General features: G+C 38.1%; 2 protein-coding genes across 3 annotated transcripts; both read right to left on the bottom strand.

Annotated features, from left to right (window-relative positions):
* Positions 1-5,411: 5,411 nt before the first annotated feature.
* rad51 (RAD51 recombinase) lies at positions 5,412-9,882 on the bottom strand. 2 transcript variants are annotated; one of them, XM_062467233.1, is made up of 10 exons: positions 9,672-9,882; positions 9,260-9,374; positions 8,848-8,985; positions 8,604-8,721; positions 8,323-8,414; positions 7,953-8,047; positions 7,541-7,654; positions 7,153-7,282; positions 6,867-6,988; positions 5,412-6,601 (listed from the first exon to the last, which is right to left on the bottom strand). In XM_062467233.1, the coding sequence occupies exons 2-10, from the start codon at positions 9,341-9,343 to the stop codon at positions 6,478-6,480; spliced, it is 1,017 nt and encodes a 338-aa protein (XP_062323217.1). In that variant the 5' UTR covers positions 9,344-9,374; positions 9,672-9,882; the 3' UTR covers positions 5,412-6,477. The 2 variants fall into 2 exon arrangements, with proteins under 2 accessions (XP_062323217.1, XP_062323218.1); XM_062467234.1 differs by having other exon boundaries at positions 9,260-9,352.
* A 494-nt stretch (positions 9,883-10,376) lies between these two features.
* knl1 (kinetochore scaffold 1) lies at positions 10,377-20,492 on the bottom strand. Its single transcript, XM_062468218.1, has 26 exons — positions 20,372-20,492; positions 19,722-19,760; positions 19,533-19,569; positions 19,381-19,440; positions 19,167-19,252; positions 19,027-19,079; positions 18,860-18,881; positions 18,519-18,562; positions 18,349-18,401; positions 14,601-18,185; positions 14,256-14,406; positions 14,102-14,169; positions 13,917-14,015; positions 13,707-13,822; positions 13,467-13,557; positions 13,270-13,386; positions 13,073-13,160; positions 12,885-12,950; positions 12,752-12,791; positions 12,528-12,632; positions 12,320-12,420; positions 12,116-12,184; positions 11,801-11,910; positions 11,573-11,694; positions 11,240-11,365; positions 10,377-11,095 (listed from the first exon to the last, which is right to left on the bottom strand). The coding sequence occupies exons 2-26, from the start codon at positions 19,748-19,750 to the stop codon at positions 10,999-11,001; spliced, it is 5,535 nt and encodes a 1,844-aa protein (XP_062324202.1). The 5' UTR covers positions 19,751-19,760; positions 20,372-20,492; the 3' UTR covers positions 10,377-10,998.
* Positions 20,493-20,779: the final 287 nt, after the last annotated feature.

The raw sequence follows: 20,779 nt of genomic DNA, 5'->3' as shown, positions 1-20,779 counted from the left end.
TCCCTCACCGCTCAGCCATCTGACATTATTAGTAGAGGACGAAATATTTGTCTGCTTATATTTATGTATGTAGCCTACACATATCACCTTGATTATTGACCGAGGTGAAGTTAGTTTCATATTCGACATTCGTCTCACATTCGGAAAACGCTACTTTGCAGCGTCGAGTTAGGGACCGGGTGAAAATTACCCATACCATTTTGAAAAATTATGACTTTTATAATGATTTTATGACTATAAAACCTCAAATATACACCAGATTATTCTAATAATGTCTGGCCTACTTCCACACCCTTTACTTTTTCAATATTGTTTTTTAAAAAATGATAGAAAATCGCTAATCTATGAAAATAGCATGAAATCCTCGCTAAACTCAATATCTTTTTCAAACTTGTTTCAAAAAATCTCAAATACACACCATATTATTCTAATAATGTCTGGCCTACTTCCACACCCTTTACTTTTTCAATAAAACTTTTTTTTAAATGATAGAAAATCGCTAATCTCTGAAAATAGCATGAAATCCTTGCTAATCTCAATATCTTTTTCAAATTTGTATCAAAAAATCTCAAATATACACCAGATTATTCTAATAATGTCTGGCCTACTTCCACACCCTTTACTTTTTGAATAAAACTTTTTTTAAATGATAGAAAATCGCTAATCTCTGAAAATAGCATGAAATCCTTGCTAATCTCAATATCTTTTTCAAATTTGTTTCAAAAATCTCAAATATACACCATATTATTCTAATAATGTCTGTCCTACTTCCACACCCTTTACTTTTTCAATAATGTTTTTAAAAAAATGATCAAAAATCGCTAATCTATGAAAATAGCATGAAATCCCCTCTAATCTCAATATCTTTTTCAAACTTGTTTCAAAAAATCTCAAATACAAACCAGATTATTCTAATAATGTCTGGCCTATTTCAACACCCTTTACTTTTTCAATAAAACCTTTTTTTAAATGATAGAAAATCGCTAATCTCTGAAAATAGCATGAAATCCTCGCTAATCTCAATATCTTTTTCAAACTTGTGTCAAAAAATCTCAAATATACACCAGATTATTCTAATAATGTCTGTCCTACTTCCACACCCTTTACTTTTTCAATATTGTTTTTAAAAAAATGATAGAAAATCGCTAATCTATGAAAATAGCATGAAATCCTCGCTAATCTCAATATCTTTTTCAAACTTGTTTCAAAAAATCTCAAATACACACCAGATTATTCTAATAATGTCTGGCCTACTTCCACACCCTTTACTTTTTCAATAAAGTTTTGAATAAAATTCAAATTAATCGCTAATATATGAAGATAGCATGAAATCCTCGCTAATCTCAATATCTTTTTCAAACTTGTTTCAAAAAATCTCAAATACACACCAGATTATTCTAATAATGTCTGGCCTACTTCCACACCCTTTACTTTTTCAATAAAGTTTTGAATAAAATTCAAATTAATCGCTAATATATGAAAATAGCATGAAATCCTCGCTAATCTCAATATCTTTTTCAAACTTGTTTCAAAAAATCTCAAATACACACCAGATTATTCTAATAATGTCTGGCCTACTTCCACACCCTTTACTTTTTCAATAAAACTTTTTTTTAAATGATAGAAAATCGCTAATCTCTGAAAATAGCATGAAATCCTCGCTAATCTCAATATCTTTTTCAAATTTGTTTCAAAAATCTCAAATATACACCAGATTATTCTAATAATGTCTGGCCTACTTCCACACCCTTTACTTTTTCAATAAAGTTTTGAATAAAATTCAAATTAATCGCTAATATATGAAAATAGCATGAAATCCTTGCTAATCTCAATATCTTTTTCAAAATTGTTTAAAAAAATCTCAAATACACACCAGATTATTCTAATAATGTCTGGCCTACTTCCACACCCTTTACTTTTTCAATAAAACTTTTTTTTAAATGATAGAAAATCGCTAATCTCTGAAAATAGCATGAAATCCTTGCTAATCTCAATATCTTTTTCAAATTTGTTTAAAAAAATCTCAAATATACACCAGATTATTCTAATAATGTCTGGCCTACTTCCACACCCTTTACTTTTTCAATATTGTTTTTTAAAAAATGATAGAAAATCGCTAATCTATGAAAATAGCATGAAATCCTCGCTAATCTCAATATCTTTTTCAAACTTGTTTAAAAAAATCTCAAATACAAACCATATTATTCTAATAATGTCTGGCCTACTTCCACACCCTTTACTTTTTCAATAAAACTTTTTTTTAAATGATAGAAAATCGCTAATCTCTGAAAATAGCATGAAATCCTTGCTAATCTCAATATCTTTTTCAAACTTGTTTTAAAAAATCTCAAATACACACCAGATTATTCTAATAATGTCTGGCCTACTTCCACACCCTTTACTTTTTCAATAAAGTTTTGAATAAAATTCAAATTAATCGCTAATATATGAAAATAGCATGAAATCCTTGCTAATTTCAATATCTTTTTCAAACTTGTGTCAAAAAATCTCAAATATACACCAGATTATTCTAATAATGTCTGGCCTACTTCCACACCCTTTACTTTTTCAATAAAACTTTTTAAAAAATGATAGAAAATCGCTAATCTATGAAAATAGCATGAAATCCTCGCTAATAGAAGACGAGTAATAATTTCATACAAGAAGACAGGATCACATCCACCACAATGGTTCCATTGACAGTCTCAGCTGTCAAGTCTTAGGTAAAACACTTTATATGTAAGGAATATTTTGAATCCAGTCAATACTGAGAGAGAGAGAGGTATGTGTAAGATTACTCTGATGTAACCCCTCGACACACCCCATCACATGGAGTGTCTGCCTGTCAGAAAAATTGAAGATGTAACTTTTTTATTCTGTATAAAATGATACTGTGTTCAGCATTCCTTGTGTGCAAAGAGAGGCCTACCCCCAAATCTGAACTCTGGGTACACACACAAGACCCTTATCTTGGGGCTGAGGACTAAGGGGGGGTTTGTTTGTTTTAAAGAGATACTGTTTGACAAGGGCTAGATGGAGACGCAAACTCTGGTGACCATTTTCTTGACACTTATATGGTTGAGTTTTTACGACACCAGAACCAGAGATTCAACTAGGGTTGATGACGCAAACACACACACGCGCGCACCAGGTCTATGCAAGGGAGCCAATGAAAGAAGAGTGTGGAAGAAATTGTCAAGGGAGTCAAGTGGCTGAGCGGTTAGGGAATCGGGCTAGTAATCAGAATGTTGCTGGTTCGATTCCAGGCCGTGCAAAATGACGTTGTGTCCTTGGGCAAAGCACTTCACCCTACTGGCCTTGGGGAGAATGTCCCTGTACTTACTGTAAGTCACTCTGGATAAGAGCGTCTGCTAAATGACTAAATGTATGTCTCCACTGGAACTGCATAACTATCAGTTTAGTCTAGAAATGTGTAACTACAAAGCAACCAGATGATTGGAGAGTCTCTACATATTTTAAAAACAATAAAGACCAGGCTAAACATACAGTGATAATGGCAACATATCTCCCTCTGGCATGAAGGTCAGACTACAGTATTACAAATTGCATAGCTTGTAATGAGAAAGTATAACTAGTCTTTTGAAATTGGATGATGTTAATCCCATAGTAATGAACAGTTTTGCTATATCTTAAACACAGTTTTTATTCAGTGAATAGTGTTTGGAATAATCCTTTGACGTCTGAATGAACAACAATTGCTACTCTCATTAATACTCTTCTACTTGACATTATATAGATTGCATGCTCTGAATGCATGAGGTGGTATCATGCAGAGTGCTTGGACATGACCCACAGAGAGTTCAACGCCGCCAGAACAGAAACAGACTGGAAATGCCTTGCCTGCAACAGACGGAGTGCCTGAAAATGTCCTGCACTAAAAATAATGTCTTTGTTTTAATAAATGACTAATACTACAGTAATAAAGATTAGAGTTATGATGTTTAGCGTGGATTTCATGCTATTTTCAGAGATTAGCGATTTTCTATCATTTTTTAAAAAGTTTTATTGAAAAAGTAAAGGGTGTGGAAGTAGGCCAGACATTATTAGAATAATCTGGTGTATATTTGAGATTTCTTGACCCAAATTTGAAAAAGATATTGAGATTATCAAGGATTTCATGCTATTTTCAGAGATTAGCTATTTTCTATCATTTTTTAAAAAGTTTTATTGAAAAAGTAAAGGGTGTGTAAGTAGGCCAGACATTATTAGAATAATCTGGTGTGTATTTGAGATTTTTTGAAACAAGTTTGAAAAAGATATTGAGATTAGCGAGGATTTCATGCTATTTTCATAGATTAGCGATTTTCTATCATTTTTTTAAAAGTTTTATTGAAAAAGTAAAGGGTGTGGAAGTAGGCCAGACATTATAATAATCTGGTGTATATTTGAGATTTTTTGAAACAAATTTGAAAAAGATATTGAGATTAGCAAGGATTTCATGCTATTTTCAGAGATTAACGATTTTCTATCATTTAAAAAAAAGTTTTATTGAAAAGGTAAAGGGTGTGGAAGTAGGTCAGACATTATTAGAATAATATGGTGTATATTTGAGATTTTTTGACACAAGTTTGAAACAGATATTGAGATTAGCAAGGATTTCATGCTATTTTCAGAGATTAGCGATTTTCTATCATTTAAAAAAAAGTTTTATTGAAAAAGTAAAGGGTGTGGAAGTAGGCCAGACATTATTAGAATAATCTGGTGTATATTTGAGATTTTTTGACACAAATTTGAAAAAGATATTGAGATTAGCGAGGATTTCATGCTATTTTCAGAGATTAGCGATTTTCTATCATTCTTTTAAAAACATTATTGAAAAAGTAAAGGGTGTGGAAGTAGGCCAGACATTATTAGAATAATCTGGTGTATATTTGAGATTTCTTGAAACAAGTTTGAAAAAGATATTGAGATTAGCGAGGATTTCATGCTATTTTCAGAGATTAGCGATTTTCTATCATTTTTAAAAAAGTTTTATTGAAAAAGTAAAGGGTGTGGAAGTAGGCCAGACATTATTAGAATAATCTGGTGTATATTTGAGATTTTTTGACACAAGTTTGAAAAAGATATTGAGATTAGCAAGGATTTCATGCTATTTTCAGAGATTAGCGATTTTCTATCATTCTTTTAAAAACATTATTGAAAAATTAAAGGCTGTGGAAGTATACCAGACATTGTTGGAATACTCTGCTGTTTGTTTGAGGTTTTATAGTCATAAAATCATTATAAAAGTCATAATTTTTCAAAATTGTAGGGTAATTTTCACCCGGTCCCTAACTCGACGCTGGAAAGTAGCGTTTTCCGAATGTGAGACGAATGTCGAATATGAAACTAACTTCACCTCGCTTGATTATTGTCATATTTGTTTTCTTAAATTTTTACAAATGTAAGTATCATATTTATGGGAAAATGTGTCCAAAAGTTTGACTGGTACTGTATTTTGTTAAATCTTATGTGGCTTTAGCAACAATGCTCAATCATTCATGCTAATAAAGCATGATTTAATCGAAAAATAGAATACTGCCAAATTGCGAGTGGATGCTGCCCTTAATGCTTCAACATTCCACAATACTGAGCATCCTTTGTGTGGAGGACATATTATAAATACAATAATATTGCTAAACATGTCATTACTACTCTTTAAATTCCATTAGTTTGTTGAAAAACATCTGATTCATGGCTAACCTGCTAACTAAAACCACTCCAAATTCTGAAATCACTTCTCATCAAATAAATCAGCTTCTTATATGCAAAATGTTAGCGTAAACGTAAATTAGATTATCTAAGTGACGGAAGACTCTAGAGAAAACACAGATAAAACATTTAATATAAAGGATAGGTTTTAGAATTTACTTCAGGGCACACAATGTTAAATAATGTACTGTGTGGACAACTAGTCTTTTGGTCAAGCAACTGCTCTTCAATAATACATTTAGTAGTCATTGTAATGTTTAGATCAAAAAGCAAGGAAACCAGACTGCTAGAAACCACACATAAAACACAGGATCACAAATACACAAATACATTTTCAAATAATATAACAAAAACCATCCAGAGGATTTTCAACAAGATCTAATATCGCAGTTTTTTTTTCTTTAGCCCGCTATCCCTCTCAAAACTTTAATAAGACATAGGTTCTTATAGTGTGGGCATGGGCATTTTTGTGCGTCACTTTAGACCAAAGCACAAAAAACTGTTAAATTCCCTATACAATGTGTTCTCACAGAATGTACTGTGGACACCCCTGCTTCTTCTCTGCATTACAATGGTCCAAAAAAGAACCAAACCAACTTTTGGGACCTGTACCTCCCTAATCTACCTGTCATCTCAGGCCTGAATATTGTGCACACTACGAAAGTGTGCTGTTGTGCAATGGGTGCTTGGGTTGGTGAGAAGGTGAGTAGGCACAAGTCACATGGCCAGCCTTGTGCCTCCCTCCAAGTATGGATTAAGGCCTGCTCAGTCCTTGGCGTCACCCACTCCGTCAGGGTTGATGGCGAACATGGCTTCTGACTCGGGGAGGCAGGGCGAGTCATAGATTTTACAGATCCTGGTCTCCCCTCTGCCTTTCCTTAGGTAAAGTCTGCGAAGGAAGGCAAGAGTTTTTTTTTGTTAGCAAAGCTCTGTGTGTAACCAGTCTGCAGGACTCATGAGCACTGTAACATGACCAAGCATGAAGGGCAGTAGCTTCATAATTGATCCAATACCACTGGCTACAAATTGAAATACCTACTACCACCTAATAGCAACCGTTATCTTAATAGTTTGAGCAGAGAGAGGCTGATTTTAGGAGGCGAGGCGAGAGTGCCGCTCCCTTGGTTCCCCACGGCTCAGCCCAGGTTCCTCACCGCGTCGTGGAGGCATGTGCCATGATGTTTCCCCCAATGGGTTTCTTGGGGTCTGCTGAGAACATGGCTGCTCCATCCACCTGGGCTACCACCTGGTTGGTGATCACCACGGCGACGCCAAACTTTAGCGCCAGAATGGAATCAAAAAGAAGGGCACTCAGTGTTACATGTGGAAGCAAGACGGACAGAGCAATGTGCACTCAAATGAAACTGGAGACAATGATTTCGGAGAAAACTGTAAAACTGTGTGTGTGTGTGGGGGGGATATTAGGGGTTTTCGACGTACCTCGTCTGCGAGCCTTAGCAGCATCCGTAAGAAACGTCCCAGATGGCCTTGTCTGGCAGACAGCTCACCTCTACCAGAGTAGTCTGTCCTATAGAGGGCTGTGGCACTGTCCACTATCAGCAAAGCATACCTGACGAAGAGGCGATAAGAGATGTTGGCTTTATGAAGATTAGGAGGGAAAGGTTCACAACTGCACGCTGCTACCATATTCCACGACTCAACCGAAGATTAATTTGTTTCGCTACATATACATGTTTGATGGCACGACCTCACAAATTTGAGGAAGTGAGGGGGGGGGGTTATGGGTATGATACTGGCTGCAATCGGTTTAAGATGAATAACAGACCAGACGAGCAGAGACCTAAGGAGATATGGAAGTGGGCCTCACCTGGACTCAGCCATCATGGCGGACGCCTGGTACAGGAGCTGGGTCTGGTGGTCTGTGTTAAAGGCCCGGGCATAAGCCACGTTATCCAGCACATCACTCCCCACCAGCCCATACCTGATGAGGCAAGACGCAGAGGAGAGGCAGGAGACACATTAGATGCATTCTTTCATGTGAGTATTAAGAGGTCCACAGCAACTACGTGCAAATAATAGACATTCATTTACAAGAACACCCATAAAACTTTAAACCATTACATAAAGTACCTCAAATTTAAATCAAAGCAAGCTATTCATCATTTCAAGCGTCTCTATTTAGTGAAAACTATGTATCATGGTTCTAAAAAGACTAAATGCACTGTAAACCACAGTTTTTTCTCTTAGTTTTTGTGTGTGGTACAACTAGTAGACCTCACCTCTCAGCTACAGCCAGGAGTCTCTCTGGCCTAAAAGTCCCTTCTGTGTCGATGTACATGGCTTTGCCCTCTCCACCACCCTGGTCAATGGGCAACTGAAAGGAGAAAATGTACAGAATGGTTACTCTACGCATTCATGCAGCCAGTAAGTTGAGCTTACTTTTTAGATGCATGTTTGACCTGCTTTTATTGAATTAAATACTGTGCACGAGAAATGGTGTCGAATGGAGGCGTAGCCAACAACAGCGAGCATTAACAACAGGGCCACATTCACCGATGGACGTCAGCAGCAGGAGATATTATTTGAAATGTTTTGTAGCGACACCAGAATTCGAGTCCCTCGGTGCAAGGGCACTGAAAGAGGATGTACCTGACAAGTGACTGCCAGGGTGTGGCACAGCTGTGTCTTCCCTGTTCGGAACTCTCCAAACATCTCTGTGATAGAGCCAGTCTCAATCCCACCTGGCAGGGGAACAGAGTCAACATAGTTTACGGGGTCACAATCACAGAAAACAAACACACAACTGTATTGACATTGTGGTGCAGGGTTGCGAACCCTTAAAATGAACAATGACATTTGTTGTTTGAGGAAATACTAGAAAAAACGGTTTATATTCCCTATCGGATGGTCTTTGTCGGGATAGTACACACCTTGAAGCAGTTTGTCTAACTCTTTGGAACCAGTGGAGATCTGGATTATCTCAGCGCGTCGCTGATGGAACTCTGTAGCAGTGGTGAAGCCCATGGGCACTAGTTTAGCAGCCTCAGCCTAGGCATGGGAAAAATAAGTCAACGCAAACTGCTATTTTAATGATTTATGTCTAACCTGTATTGCTTTTGAATTCCAAGTGTTGTTTGTCATCTCTAAATAAATAACGTAAATGTAAGAGCTTACCAGAACTTTATCTGCTTTGGCCTCACTGATGCCTTTGATATTGAGCAGCTCTTTCTTGGGTGCATATGCCACTGCCTCGATGGTATGAAAGCCTGCATCCTCCAGTTTCTTTATATCACTGGCACTGACACCACATTGCTGAGTACAGAAATATGACCGGTCAGAACAATGAAATACATTATTTGCATAACAGTTCATATGTCATTTTACTCTTCCTTGTATGTATTGATTCAAAGTGAAAATCTGTATGCTTGTACCCTGAAGGTGCAATACCAGTATTTTCTAATGACATGACCGATTACAGATCCTGGATCTGCTTTCCCAAACTTTCCTCGCATACTTTGAGCTATAGTCAGGTAAAAACCAACTGGTCCACTGTCGAGACAAGTTTAGGATATGGAAATGTACATACCTCTAATCTGTTCAGAGGTTGTGGTCCAAAGCTTTCATCTTCCTCTACGTCTGCCTCCACTCTGGATTCACTCCTCATGGCCATTTTGATTTACTGAAACGTGAAGTATGTTTATCTGTAAAAAAGCACGTACCTCTAGTTAAGTTAATGAAACAGATAGAAAAAGACTTGCCAATCAATGTGTTACAAAGTAAACAAAATAGTAAACCAACAACAAAGAGTATGGTGTCATTGTCGAGCCATTTAGCCAGAGCTAGCTAAATAATATAATAAAAACAGACTGTGTGGGCTACAGAGTTCCTGTTACACAATGAGATTAGCAACATGGGCTTTAAGTCCCAGTAGTAACTTGATTTCTAGATATAAAAACAAAAAGCAGTTTATAATCTGATCGACTTGTTATTCTACTTACTCTACGTTTCGCAACTGGTAGCAATATTTGTTCTTATTTGGAAACCAAATTCTCCCGCTCGTCAGTCAGCGCAAGTCTCTACTCGGCAACGTAATGACGTCGAAGTGTATACTCTTTGATGACGTTAGCCCCGTCAGAGCCCCCGTTTAGGTCTTCTTCTGTGATTTAATAGCGGGTCTCAAACCAGTGTAGGTGCATACCACCATCTATTGTATCGGAGTGATACATTTCAGGACATTAAATACTTCAGTCAGAACCATTTATGTCTCTTCCTGGTATTGCTTCAGGTTATTTCAAGAGAGACTGACTATACAAATCCTGTATATTTAAGAAACAGAGCCTTCCAACATTCTCTCATTTATCCCTAAAATCTCTTAGAAGTTCCATTCACGACTTAACACACAAGATCTTCCTCTCCAAATTGTATTTACTACACATCACAATATGCATAACATTTTCAGGAACATTATAAGCATCACATTTTTCTGATGTACACTTCCAGTCTAGGTCAATGCAAAAAAAATCGGAACAATGGAAGGAATGGGGTTAGGGTTCTCTTGACTGTTACTGGTCTCCGAATGTCACAGGTCACATTAAACAAGACAAAACATCCTGGCCTCATGATTATTTTGCTACAAGCTAGGATCCAATTGAAGAAGGGAGATGTTACACTGCGACGACAGCCAATTCAAAGAGAAAATGCAGTCCAGAAAAAAAGCTATAAAAGGATTACCTTAACAGCATGGTAAGTCTACTTTATTCAGTTTTATCCCTGTACAGTGAATTTAGTTTTTTCTTTGCCTACCAAAACAATCATGGGAGGTCTATAGTAAGGATGAAATGACAACTTGTAAAAACAATGCAACTTTTCTATTTATGGATAGCCAAATGTAATTTGTAAAACAATTGTCAATGTACAGTTAAGTGTTACAATATTCAGTACCTCAGCTATACATGACCCAACTTCTAATGCTAGTGAAGCTAAATGTTTAGTTTGTTTCTTCTATAACAGAACAGAGCTTCAAATGTAGAAATAACATTATAGAAAACATACGTTTTGATAGATATTTGAAAGTTATTTTTTTTTCTTCTTTTGTTACATAAACAAAAACTGGTATCTTCAAGCAATGCAGGCACCCTCTTAAAAGGTTTTGCCCCAACACATGTAGGAAAAGATACATCTACACATCAATTAACATTTACACAATTCCATACAAATTACAAAATAAGTCATACATAATGTGATATGAAAAACACTAAATGTAAACACTCTAGATTAACTTATTGTACATGTAGCACAAAGACAGTCCATTTACACAAGCTTGTCTCAGCAAAGGAGAGCGCCATGAATATTCTTGACGATCTTGGTCAAGTAATCTTTGGACGGTGTTACGGAAAATACTATTTCCTCCAGCTGGTGTATCCTGAAAAGTAGGTTGAAAGTAAGTTACTTATCTCTGCTCTATAGTTCATCATTTAACTCCATGTTCTATCTCAAGTTTGCATGGATTGTTTTTCTCATGACAAGCAGTAAACGTTTGTATTGTAACCCTCAAATGACGACTTACGTTGCGTTTCCAATACGATTTTGGAAATTCTGCACTTGGAGGAGACAGTAGGGGTAGGCAGAGGTGACACCGATAGTGATCTCAAACTTGGCACCCGCCTTAAGGCTGGAGAACAGGATGCGGATTCTAAAAACAGGGAGAGCAAAAAAAAACACTATTAATATTTTACAGTAATTATAATATAGTCTAGATCATTCACAAATGGCTGTGGTTAAGTTTTTTCTCCCCTCGACAAACTATCGTTAACACAAAGGCATGTCCTCATCCTTCATGGATGACTGTACGATATGTTAACTGATACCGTCATAATACAGCCCTAACTTCCAGGCTTACTGTGTGTCCACGCAGCTGATGTCCAGTATGTCCAGCCTGAGAGCACCCCACATCTTCAGCCGGTGCACCTCCTCTCCTAGTAGACGACAGCGACTCACCACCAAGCCCACATCATGCAAGAGCTGGAGACAAACGGCAGAGCCCTGAACCCATCTGTACTACACCAATATTGACAAACCCAGCTTTAATGCTCCACAATTCTAAAGTGCACCTGATGTCCACCCATACCTTTGAGACGTATCTACTGGTTGGATACTTCTTGACCCAAGCGGTTTCATCACCCAGATATTGGGATAGCAGTCTGTGAACAAGGCGAGCCTGGCACTGTGACTTTTGATCTACGTAAAAAAAAACAAATGTAACACTTTAAAATGTATGGTTTTGGAAATCTGAGTACCTCCCTGGGTCAGGTGGTTGTGTGTCTTATTTCAGGGTAAAAATGGGTAATTATACACTAACCATGAAATACACAAATTTCCACCACACTCTTTCACTTTCAATAGTCTGGAGTGTTAGACAATATTAAGTATGGAGTTTAATCACCATCCAGGTGGAGTTGGAATGTGACATCCTTGATGTTGCGCTCAGTCTCTACCTGGACATCATCTCTTCCTAAAGAAGAAAGCAACCATTTGGCAAATAATACTTCCAACATCAACTTCCTTTAAACACTGGATTAACATACTGCACAAGCACCTCATACGGCAAATGCTTTCATATCATATTTTCTGCTGTATGAAATCTTACCGTTAGGTTTTTCCATTAACACTTCCAGATGTAAAGACTCATGGAGAAAGGTGTAGACGGTTCTGTTTTCATCTTGTTCCCCTAACTTCCATTCATTCAACCTGAAATATGATCATATCTTACACTTTATGATAGCAATATTCAAGGCAAATATATATTTAATAAGCCTTACGACAACCTTTTCCCCCCAAACAGTGAAATGAGGTACCTATCCAGCATGGCAATGGCATTCCCAAGTTTGTGGGTCTCAGTTTGAAGCCTGTCCACTCTTTCAATCGAGTGATTTTTCTGCATCTCGAGTTCACACATTTGTCTGCAGAGATATTAAAACACTCGAATAAGGATACTTCTGCCGTTTAAAATGACCCAATTAAGCTTCATTAGTGCTTTTTACTGTTGGAAGTCTAGAAAGTTATTACTTAAACAATGTACCTTTCATTATCAGCCACCTTCTTGTTGACATTCTCCAAATCTATATGAGAAATGGTGTCATTAAACCAAAGGACATATATTCTACAGGTATTCCAAAGTATTCAAAAAGGACTTTGAAAGTAACAAAGTGTACCTTGCTGTCTTGATTTCAAAGTTGGTTCCCTGTCACCTGCCCCTTCACCCTCCACTGCAGCAAGTTCTATGGCAGACAGAAGAAGAGAAAGGTTGGACCCTGAAAAATTAATTCTCAGTCTCAAATGTAAAATAAGTTGCTATACAATTTTCCTGCCTAATCAACCATTTATATTTAACCTTTCATACCAGCTTCTATGACGTGAATACACTCGTCAAGGTCATTAAGCATGCCATCCGTCTGTTCAATCTTTCCCCTCAAGTTTTGTTGTGACTCCTGCAAAGATGAGGAATGGAATTACTAATAACTACAGCGGCTATATTTGTCTAGAAAATAAGAACAAGGCGACAAAACGTAAATGCACTTGGTCATTAAAATGTCCTACCTGACATGCTTTCACAAGGTTAGTGTACAAGACCGCCTTCATTTCGTGTGATTGAACTTTGCTTCTCTTTCGGTAGAAGTTCCTTCTCTCTTTCAACTTGGCACCAAAACACTGAAACTAAGAAAAAACACATTTAAAAGTTGGGGTTGAAACTCCAAAAGATGTAGAAGAGGCCATAGATAAGGTATACAATATACTTCTTTCTCTGAAAAGCCCTTTGTCGCTTCCCACAGTGGTCCGTTGACAGTTTTCAGAAGGTTGTCCCGTTCTCTCATTCTGGCTTTCAGTCTGTAAATAAAAACTATTTTAACCACTTTTACGCCCAAAAAAAATCTTAAGGGCTGCTATCCACAGGGTTCAAATGTATAATACATTTTTATATTTGTGAAAAGAATTCATTGCATACTAAAAAAAAAAAAAAAAGATTATGAACATACCCCTCCACCATTTTTGTGAGTTTCTGGCAATCCGTCTCATACACCCTCTGTTTAGGACGGTTGATGTGCATCTCAATTAACATGTCTTCGGTTTTGCAATCCAGATCACACAGGACCTGAAGAGAAGAATATAATGTATTGTATGCCTGAATGTCTGTATTAATTAAGAGGGCAGAAGTTTTGAATTTGTAAGCAATAGAAAGAACATACTTTGGCAGGGAGAATACTCTGTCGAGGTTTATCAATGACAAAGTCAATGCTGAAGAGTTTAAGATACTCTTTCACTGTAATACTGCCATCTTCAAGTTTCTGTTAAGAAAAGGTAAAAGACAATGAGACCACTGACAGTAAGAAAACAATAGCCACATATTCACTGCTTATAGACATGTTAGTACCTTTCTCACGTCATTTGTGTAGCCCCCAGTGTCCTCAAGCTGGGACTCAAATTGGCTATGTCTGTAGGCTGGAAATTGATTTACATTATCAGCCATTTCTTTTTGAATAAAATATTTGGGGAATGGCATTTAGCGAAAATAACTTAAAGCTTACTTGACTCAAACGTTGCCTCATGTCGGATGTTGGTTGAGTTGCTGCCATCGGCACCATGTAAAGGAACCGCTGCAGTTGTACCTTTACTGTCCCATTGAACAACATGTGAATGGGATTCCGGACCAGAATGATCCTCCTGTAAGATTGTTCCCTGTCCAGGACAAATAAAGTATTAAATATGTTGGACAAAAATGCATCCCCCAAACGCCTCTTTGAAAGTAGGTAGATTGTATTTCATGTGGTCGACAATGCATGCATGTTTATTTACAAACGACAGCACAGATTTGACAAACGGCAACCCAGAACAATATGGCAAGATTAGTGTGTGGAAGAAAGAACAGTTACCAGTTCCTGGAGGTTGTCAGTTGACGATTTCCTCCTCTTTTCGTCATCAGCAGCGTCTTTGTGGTCGTTTTCTGGTAAGGGCCTCTTCTGGCCTTGTGACACATTGAGAACTGGTTCTTCGTAGATGAAATCCCTCAGAACACTCCTGTTAAACTGGTCTTCAGAGCTTATGTCATCGATCCCTTGTAAAGATTTTGTGTCCAGAGTTTCTGACAACTCCTCATCACTTATATTTGGAATGACTTCATCGTAAATTTTATCAACCAATGTGCTGCCGTATAGTTCATCATTTACCTCCATGTTCGTCGTTTTCAAGGGTTTCTCATCAGCCATACAATTTGAGGTATTCTGTAGGGGTCTGTTCCTTTGGGGAAGTTTAGGCTTAAAACAGCCAAAGGCCAGTTTTGATGCAAGGCATTTACTTTTCAAGTTCAGAGGTGCGGTCATGAAATGTTTCTCATTAGGAGAATGATGGTCCTCCGAGTTAGTGCTCTCTTCTTTGTCTATAGTCAATGCCAGATTCTGTGACCCATTGCCATCAACTGGCTGGGATTCTATCTCCAGAGAGGGGTTTTCTTGGCTCCTCACAAGCTGAGATATTGGTGCAGTGACACTTCCCATTGGCAACACTTCAGGTGATTCGTTTATCATGCGGCTCATATGCTGAAGTTTTGACTGTAGATCGGCCAGGCTTCTCCGTCTATTTCTTTTGTTGGAAGTATCCAGATCTTGAGTTGATGTTGATTTGGTAATGTGTGAGCTTTCTGGCTTGCACAGGTTATACTCGTCTCCATCTTTCAGTTGAGGAACATGCATGTTGGTTATGTCCTTTGGTTCGAGATCTGCAAGGTTTGCAGTGATTTCTCCAGATTTACTGAGATTAAACATTGGCTTTGTGGTTGCCTTGGCATTGGTTGGTGAATCTGTTTGTTCAATAGCCTTTGTGACTGTATTTGTCATTTCCACTTCATCATCCTTTACTGATATGTTAGCAGAACATGAAAAGCCAACTGTTGGCAAGCTCATTTCAGGGGGACATTCTTGGTTTCTATTTCTTTTTGTCTCCTCCAGTGTAAAGTGTCCAACATGCTTGGCTTCGATTGCAACAGTCTGGCTCCTTGTCAATTCCATGTCTTCAAAATCAGACGTTGTAGGAGCCTCACTGCAGAGGCCTATAGCACAGTCCTGAAGTGCCATATCCGCACGTGCACTTTGATCTGCAGGAATCGTAGCTTTGTCCAACAAACTCTTTTTGACGTTGTATGATAAACTTTTCCTTGCTCTCAATCGATTGCCATCAGAATCAGCAAAAACTGGTCGGCTTTCAGTTATATCCATGTCATTTGAACACAAGGAAAGAGGGGGATCAAAGCTGTGCCCTACTTTAATATCATGGGTGTACACTTCCACAGCGGTGTTTGTGGACTGGCTGGAAATAATTTCCTTCTCATGGATCGAAGTGGAGAAATGTTCCACAGTAGGAACAGCGAAAGCTTGGGTCATTTTCATACCATTGTCCTCTTGGGAAAGGTTTGACTCCAAAACGCCAACTGTTCTTTCATTTATAAGTGAAGACGTTCCAACTCTTTGTTGATATTTTGATTCAATAACCACAGTCTGGCTTCTTGTCATTTCCATGTCAAAAGGACTACATCCTGCTTCATGTACAAATCTGCTTACTGGACCAGTCATTTTGCCAGTAGAAGACTCTGTCACATGATCAATGGGCACTGTTAAAGGTTTAGTCATATCCATGCCACAATCCTCTGACATTTGGTTGCCTGTGTTGAAAGGAAAAAAAGATGTGCTTTTCTGCTTTGTTTGCAAAGGATGGACCATTTTGAGGCTCTTTGAGTCAATGACAACAGTCTGGCTTCTTGTAATTTCCATGTCTTGAGGACTACATTCTGCTTCATGTACAAATCTGCTTACTGGACCTTTCATTTTCCCAGTAGAAGACTCTGTCACATGATCAATGGACACTGTTAAAGGTTTAGTCATATCCATGCCACAATCCTCTGACATTTGGTTGCGTGTGTTGAAAGGAAAAAAAGATGTGCTTTTCCGCTTTGTTTGCAAAGGATGGACCATTTTGAGGCTCTTTGAGTCAATGACAACAGTCTGACTTCTCGTTATTTCCATGTCATCTGGCTCAGATACGGCAACAGAGGCATTGTAACCCGTGTCTCGCTCCTGAAGCAATCTACTGTCGCCATTGGGGGCCTCATGTGTACATTTGCTATACTGACTAAAAGCTGGCACATGGGCTGTGAAGTCAAGTCTGGATTTGCTTTTACTCTGTTGGGGCATTTCTATCAGGCAAGACTTGGAAAAAACGGTTTCTGTGATTTCCATGTTATCTGAGACAGGCGACCCAAGTCTGCAATCTGTTGTACTTTGTTGGTTCATCTCTTGTGTGGGGAGATAAACATTAATAGCATCCTTGGTGGCTGTGTGGCTGCCTGCCACGATATGGCCCGTAAGCGCCTCTGTCATGTCCATACCACAACAGTCCTCCGACAAGATGCCACTTTCCTCTTCGGTTGAACTTCTGCTGGTTTTGCTTTGTGAGAGCTTCTGTGTCATCGTTTTGGGATCAATGGTAACGGTTTGACCTCTTGTCAACTCCATGTCATCCGAGTCATAACCATAACTGCTCACTCTCCCCAATGTCTGATTCGGCACCACTGTGACGGGCACATCAGAAGACAACCAGTTTTCCTTGGGAAACCACCGACGTGGTGATTCAGTTTGCTTGGTCCGGAAGTCTAGGCTCTCCTTGAGTGGTGGATTAAGCGGTGTTGTCAACTCCATGCCGTGGTTGTCATTTGAGAAAATCTGGGTTCTGTTGGGGTCTTGAGTCAAAGCCACACTTTCACACCTTCCATTTCTTAGACAGCCAATCATCCCAATGGTTTTAGAATCAATAGCAACAGTCTGGCTTCTTGTCATTTCCATGTCATCAGGATCTGTACTTAAAGATGACAGTCTGAAAGTGCTTGATGTAAAACCTTGTTCATCAACCCTTGAGGTTTTTCCAGAATTTAGCATTACGTTTTCAGTTAGGTCCATGCTTGGTGGGCCAATGTCAGTCTGCATTGTGGTTGCACGCACGAGTACATGCTGTTGCGGGGTAACTAAACCCGTTGGAAAGTTTCTCCTTGTTGCTGACGTCACAGGAGCCTGGTTCTCTTTAACCCTACTTGAACGCTTTGCATTAAGTTTGGCAAAAAAAGCTTTTTCCTCAATTTTGTCGGAATGCAATGGGGCAGTGTTCAATACCACAGGCTTTTCCTTGCGATCACTTGACTTAGAGAGACTTGCAAGAAAATCTTTAAATTCAGAGTCTTGGGCTGAGGAAGTGGAGCCACAAATCTCTGTATTCCTTTTCTTCACTGGGAATGTAAAGTCCATGTTTCCAGAGGTAGGCGTACCTATGTTACCACCATCTTCAAGAAATACAGTTGATTCACAGTTTTTGGCAATACATATTGTGTGACTGTGGGTCATATCCATAATAGCATCCTCAGTGAACATCACAGTGTTCTCCCCATAACTGCCTTGGACATCGTTGTTAAACATCATCTATTACAGGAAGAAGAGAGGGTGGATGAAAAGAAAAAGTTGTATACATTTTAACCACTTGTGTATAAAGCACCGAGTCTCAAATATGAAAAGCCGTCTGGCCTTTATGTAAACCACTTGATGCAGTACATTAGATCAAGTTAGTATTAGCTTTCATAGTCACCTTGTGTCTTTGTTGGGAGGCATACAGGGGGGCGTTCAGCAACGTTTCTATTCCTGGAATGATACAACACGTGCACAATGGTTGATAGGGAAACATTATTATTAAGACCAGTCCCCTCTGTAGTTCTGACAGACACCCAGTATAGCATCTTCACATTCTACATGGCTTACCTGGGACCAGGTCAGTTCCACTCTCTATGACACCACTTTGTAGCCTTTTGATCAGAGAAAAAGATTCAGAATGAGTGAATCCAACAATATAATGACCTGGTAATCCGTTGAATTTTAAGATGATAAACACTAACGCAATGGTCACTACTTTTCAACAATGATCAAATGAGATATACTGTATATGATCACTCAAACTGAACAATAGGAATGACAGTCCATGATGACGGATGATATACACAAAGATTCAACCTTCATGTATCAATATGTAACTTAACAGCAATTTTAATAATCAGATCCTAAATTGTCATTGTAGACTTGATGGATGTGGAGACCATCCTTACCTCTCATCAAGATTTGCTGTCGCTGTTGAACAGATTGGAAAGATATGTCAAGTTTGATCAATTTAACCATGAAATATCATGCCCAAAATGTAGTGAAGACAACAAATAGAAAGGCTACTGTTTTGCCCTTCAAAAGTCAAATGTTACACAAAATCAAAAAGACGTACATGTTGTGATGTCCTGTAAAGGACTGCAGACAGGGGAGCCATTTTTTACTTTTCTGTAAAGAAGTAGAAGAAAGCACATGAGAATAACTCTACTGTATAAGCGTTTTAACAACATTTAAAAGAGGTGGCACTGCACTCACTCTGAAAACAGTACAACATCATTGGAGGGTGCAAAACTGACTCGTTTTGAATTCCTCTTTTTCTCCACCGGCTTTGCAACTTCAACCTTAAGAATCACAACATACAAAAATACACAACATTTCTGCAACATGACAATCAATATCATGACAGCACTATGTTAACTGCAACCACCATTTATTTGTTCATCTACATTATTCCAAAAAATAATTTTACCTGACATTTGACCTTCTGTGGGGATGAAATTGAAATCGATGTTCGTGGAGCTTTCAGGATCTACATTAAGATGCATAATTAGGCAAGACACTGTAGTTTGAACACAACTTTTTCAATTAATAATAACGCGTTAAAATTAATAATGTACTAACCGAAGAGATCCTCCGTCTGGTCGACATAGTGTTGTTACTACAACATACAAGAAATCAAATACAAAATGTAAGTCTAGAATGGAATAGCCTGTAGCCAATCAAACTGGACATGACAAATACTTGCCATACCATAACTTAAAAGGGCTAATGCATTTGGCTAGTTATTTAGGAAATTAAAGTTGTACTCACTCAGTACTAGACACATCAGGAGGTTCCATTTTCAGTTAGCTGCCAAAAACAAAGATGAGGTAGATCGCGTTGGCCTCTTTCACACATGCTTATACCCTTCATGATGTGTGATTTTTAATAAATGCCATTTTTGTATGAATGTGACATCAAACGAAGAGATCACACCGAGGTTCGTTTTTCGCACTGACCGTTTCTAATTAAGGAGGGTCAGGAAAAGGTTTGCAACTAATGATAAAATCACTTCACAACTCTCAAACAAGAGAATATAAATCCTGTCATGAAGCCTGGCCATTGTGTTGTTTCTTGGAACGTCTTTATGAACATGCAATTACTCTACTGACTACAAGGTTATAAGAACAATAGCATACAGTTCCTTCCCAGTAATTCTCTTAACGACAAGTAGCCCACGTATAACAAAGAGATTATTAGTCTAACAATTATTAAGGCTAGCCTACTAGCGTGTACTATCAGTGAGAATACGAGAAAACCAAAAACTATAACTGAACACAATTTGGTCGATCTGACTAACACTAGACTAGTCTAGCTACATTTGCTAGCCTAGTTAGCTAACGCTAGTCAGGTGGTACTGTAGCTATATAACATAAGCAATGTATTTTAAATAGGAAGAAAATGCATTGTAAATTCGTTACTGACCTTGTAGTTACACTCTGAAATGTGTAAAAAGTCCCTCACATATAGCTGTCTGTACTTTCACGTTTGCTACTTTGGCCACAGGCAGGCACAGGAGCTGGCGAAATTGTTGATTTTGAATTTAACCGCCTCTCCATGCACATGCGTATTAGCCGTCCTTATTCTTCTGATTTCCGGCAGTTGGATGACTAGTCTCCCATCAAGCTAAAGCTAAATAATTTCCAATTGCAAGCATTTCTATTGTGTAAACTTCTCTTTTTTGACGTTAACCCTTTTTTGCTTATCACATTCAACGTTTTACAAACGATCCTTTGATTTCGTCACGAAATGTAATTGTCAATTATAAAATATGTGACTTTTTTTTATAGGATACCACATATTTGTGCCACATACTGACACATACTTGA

This window comes from Osmerus eperlanus, chromosome 8 (genome assembly GCF_963692335.1).
Source record: "Osmerus eperlanus chromosome 8, fOsmEpe2.1, whole genome shotgun sequence".
Classification (NCBI taxonomy): domain Eukaryota; kingdom Metazoa; phylum Chordata; class Actinopteri; order Osmeriformes; family Osmeridae; genus Osmerus; species Osmerus eperlanus.
The sequence above is the reverse complement of the archived record's forward strand: the minus strand, read 5'-3'. Positions and strand labels throughout refer to the sequence as shown.

Excerpts from the sequence above, each read along its gene's own strand:
- rad51 (XM_062467233.1), bottom strand. The coding sequence starts at position 9,343 with ATGGCCATGAGGAGTGAATCCAGAGTGGAGGCAGACGTAGAGGAAGAT. Across the intron at positions 8,986-9,259 it reads AACCTCTGAACAGATTAGAG|CAATGTGGTGTCAGTGCCAG; the intron begins GTATGTACATTT and ends TTCTGTACTCAG. Across the intron at positions 8,048-8,322 it reads CCCTGGCAGTCACTTGTCAG|TTGCCCATTGACCAGGGTGG; the intron begins GTACATCCTCTT and ends TTCTCCTTTCAG.
- knl1 (XM_062468218.1), bottom strand. The coding sequence starts at position 19,750 with ATGGAACCTCCTGATGTGTCTAGTACTGA. Across the intron at positions 18,402-18,518 it reads TGGAACTGACCTGGTCCCAG|GAATAGAAACGTTGCTGAAC; the intron begins GTAAGCCATGTA and ends GTATCATTCCAG. Across the intron at positions 13,387-13,466 it reads AGGGCTTTTCAGAGAAAGAA|TTTCAGTGTTTTGGTGCCAA; the intron begins GTATATTGTATA and ends GTTTTTTCTTAG.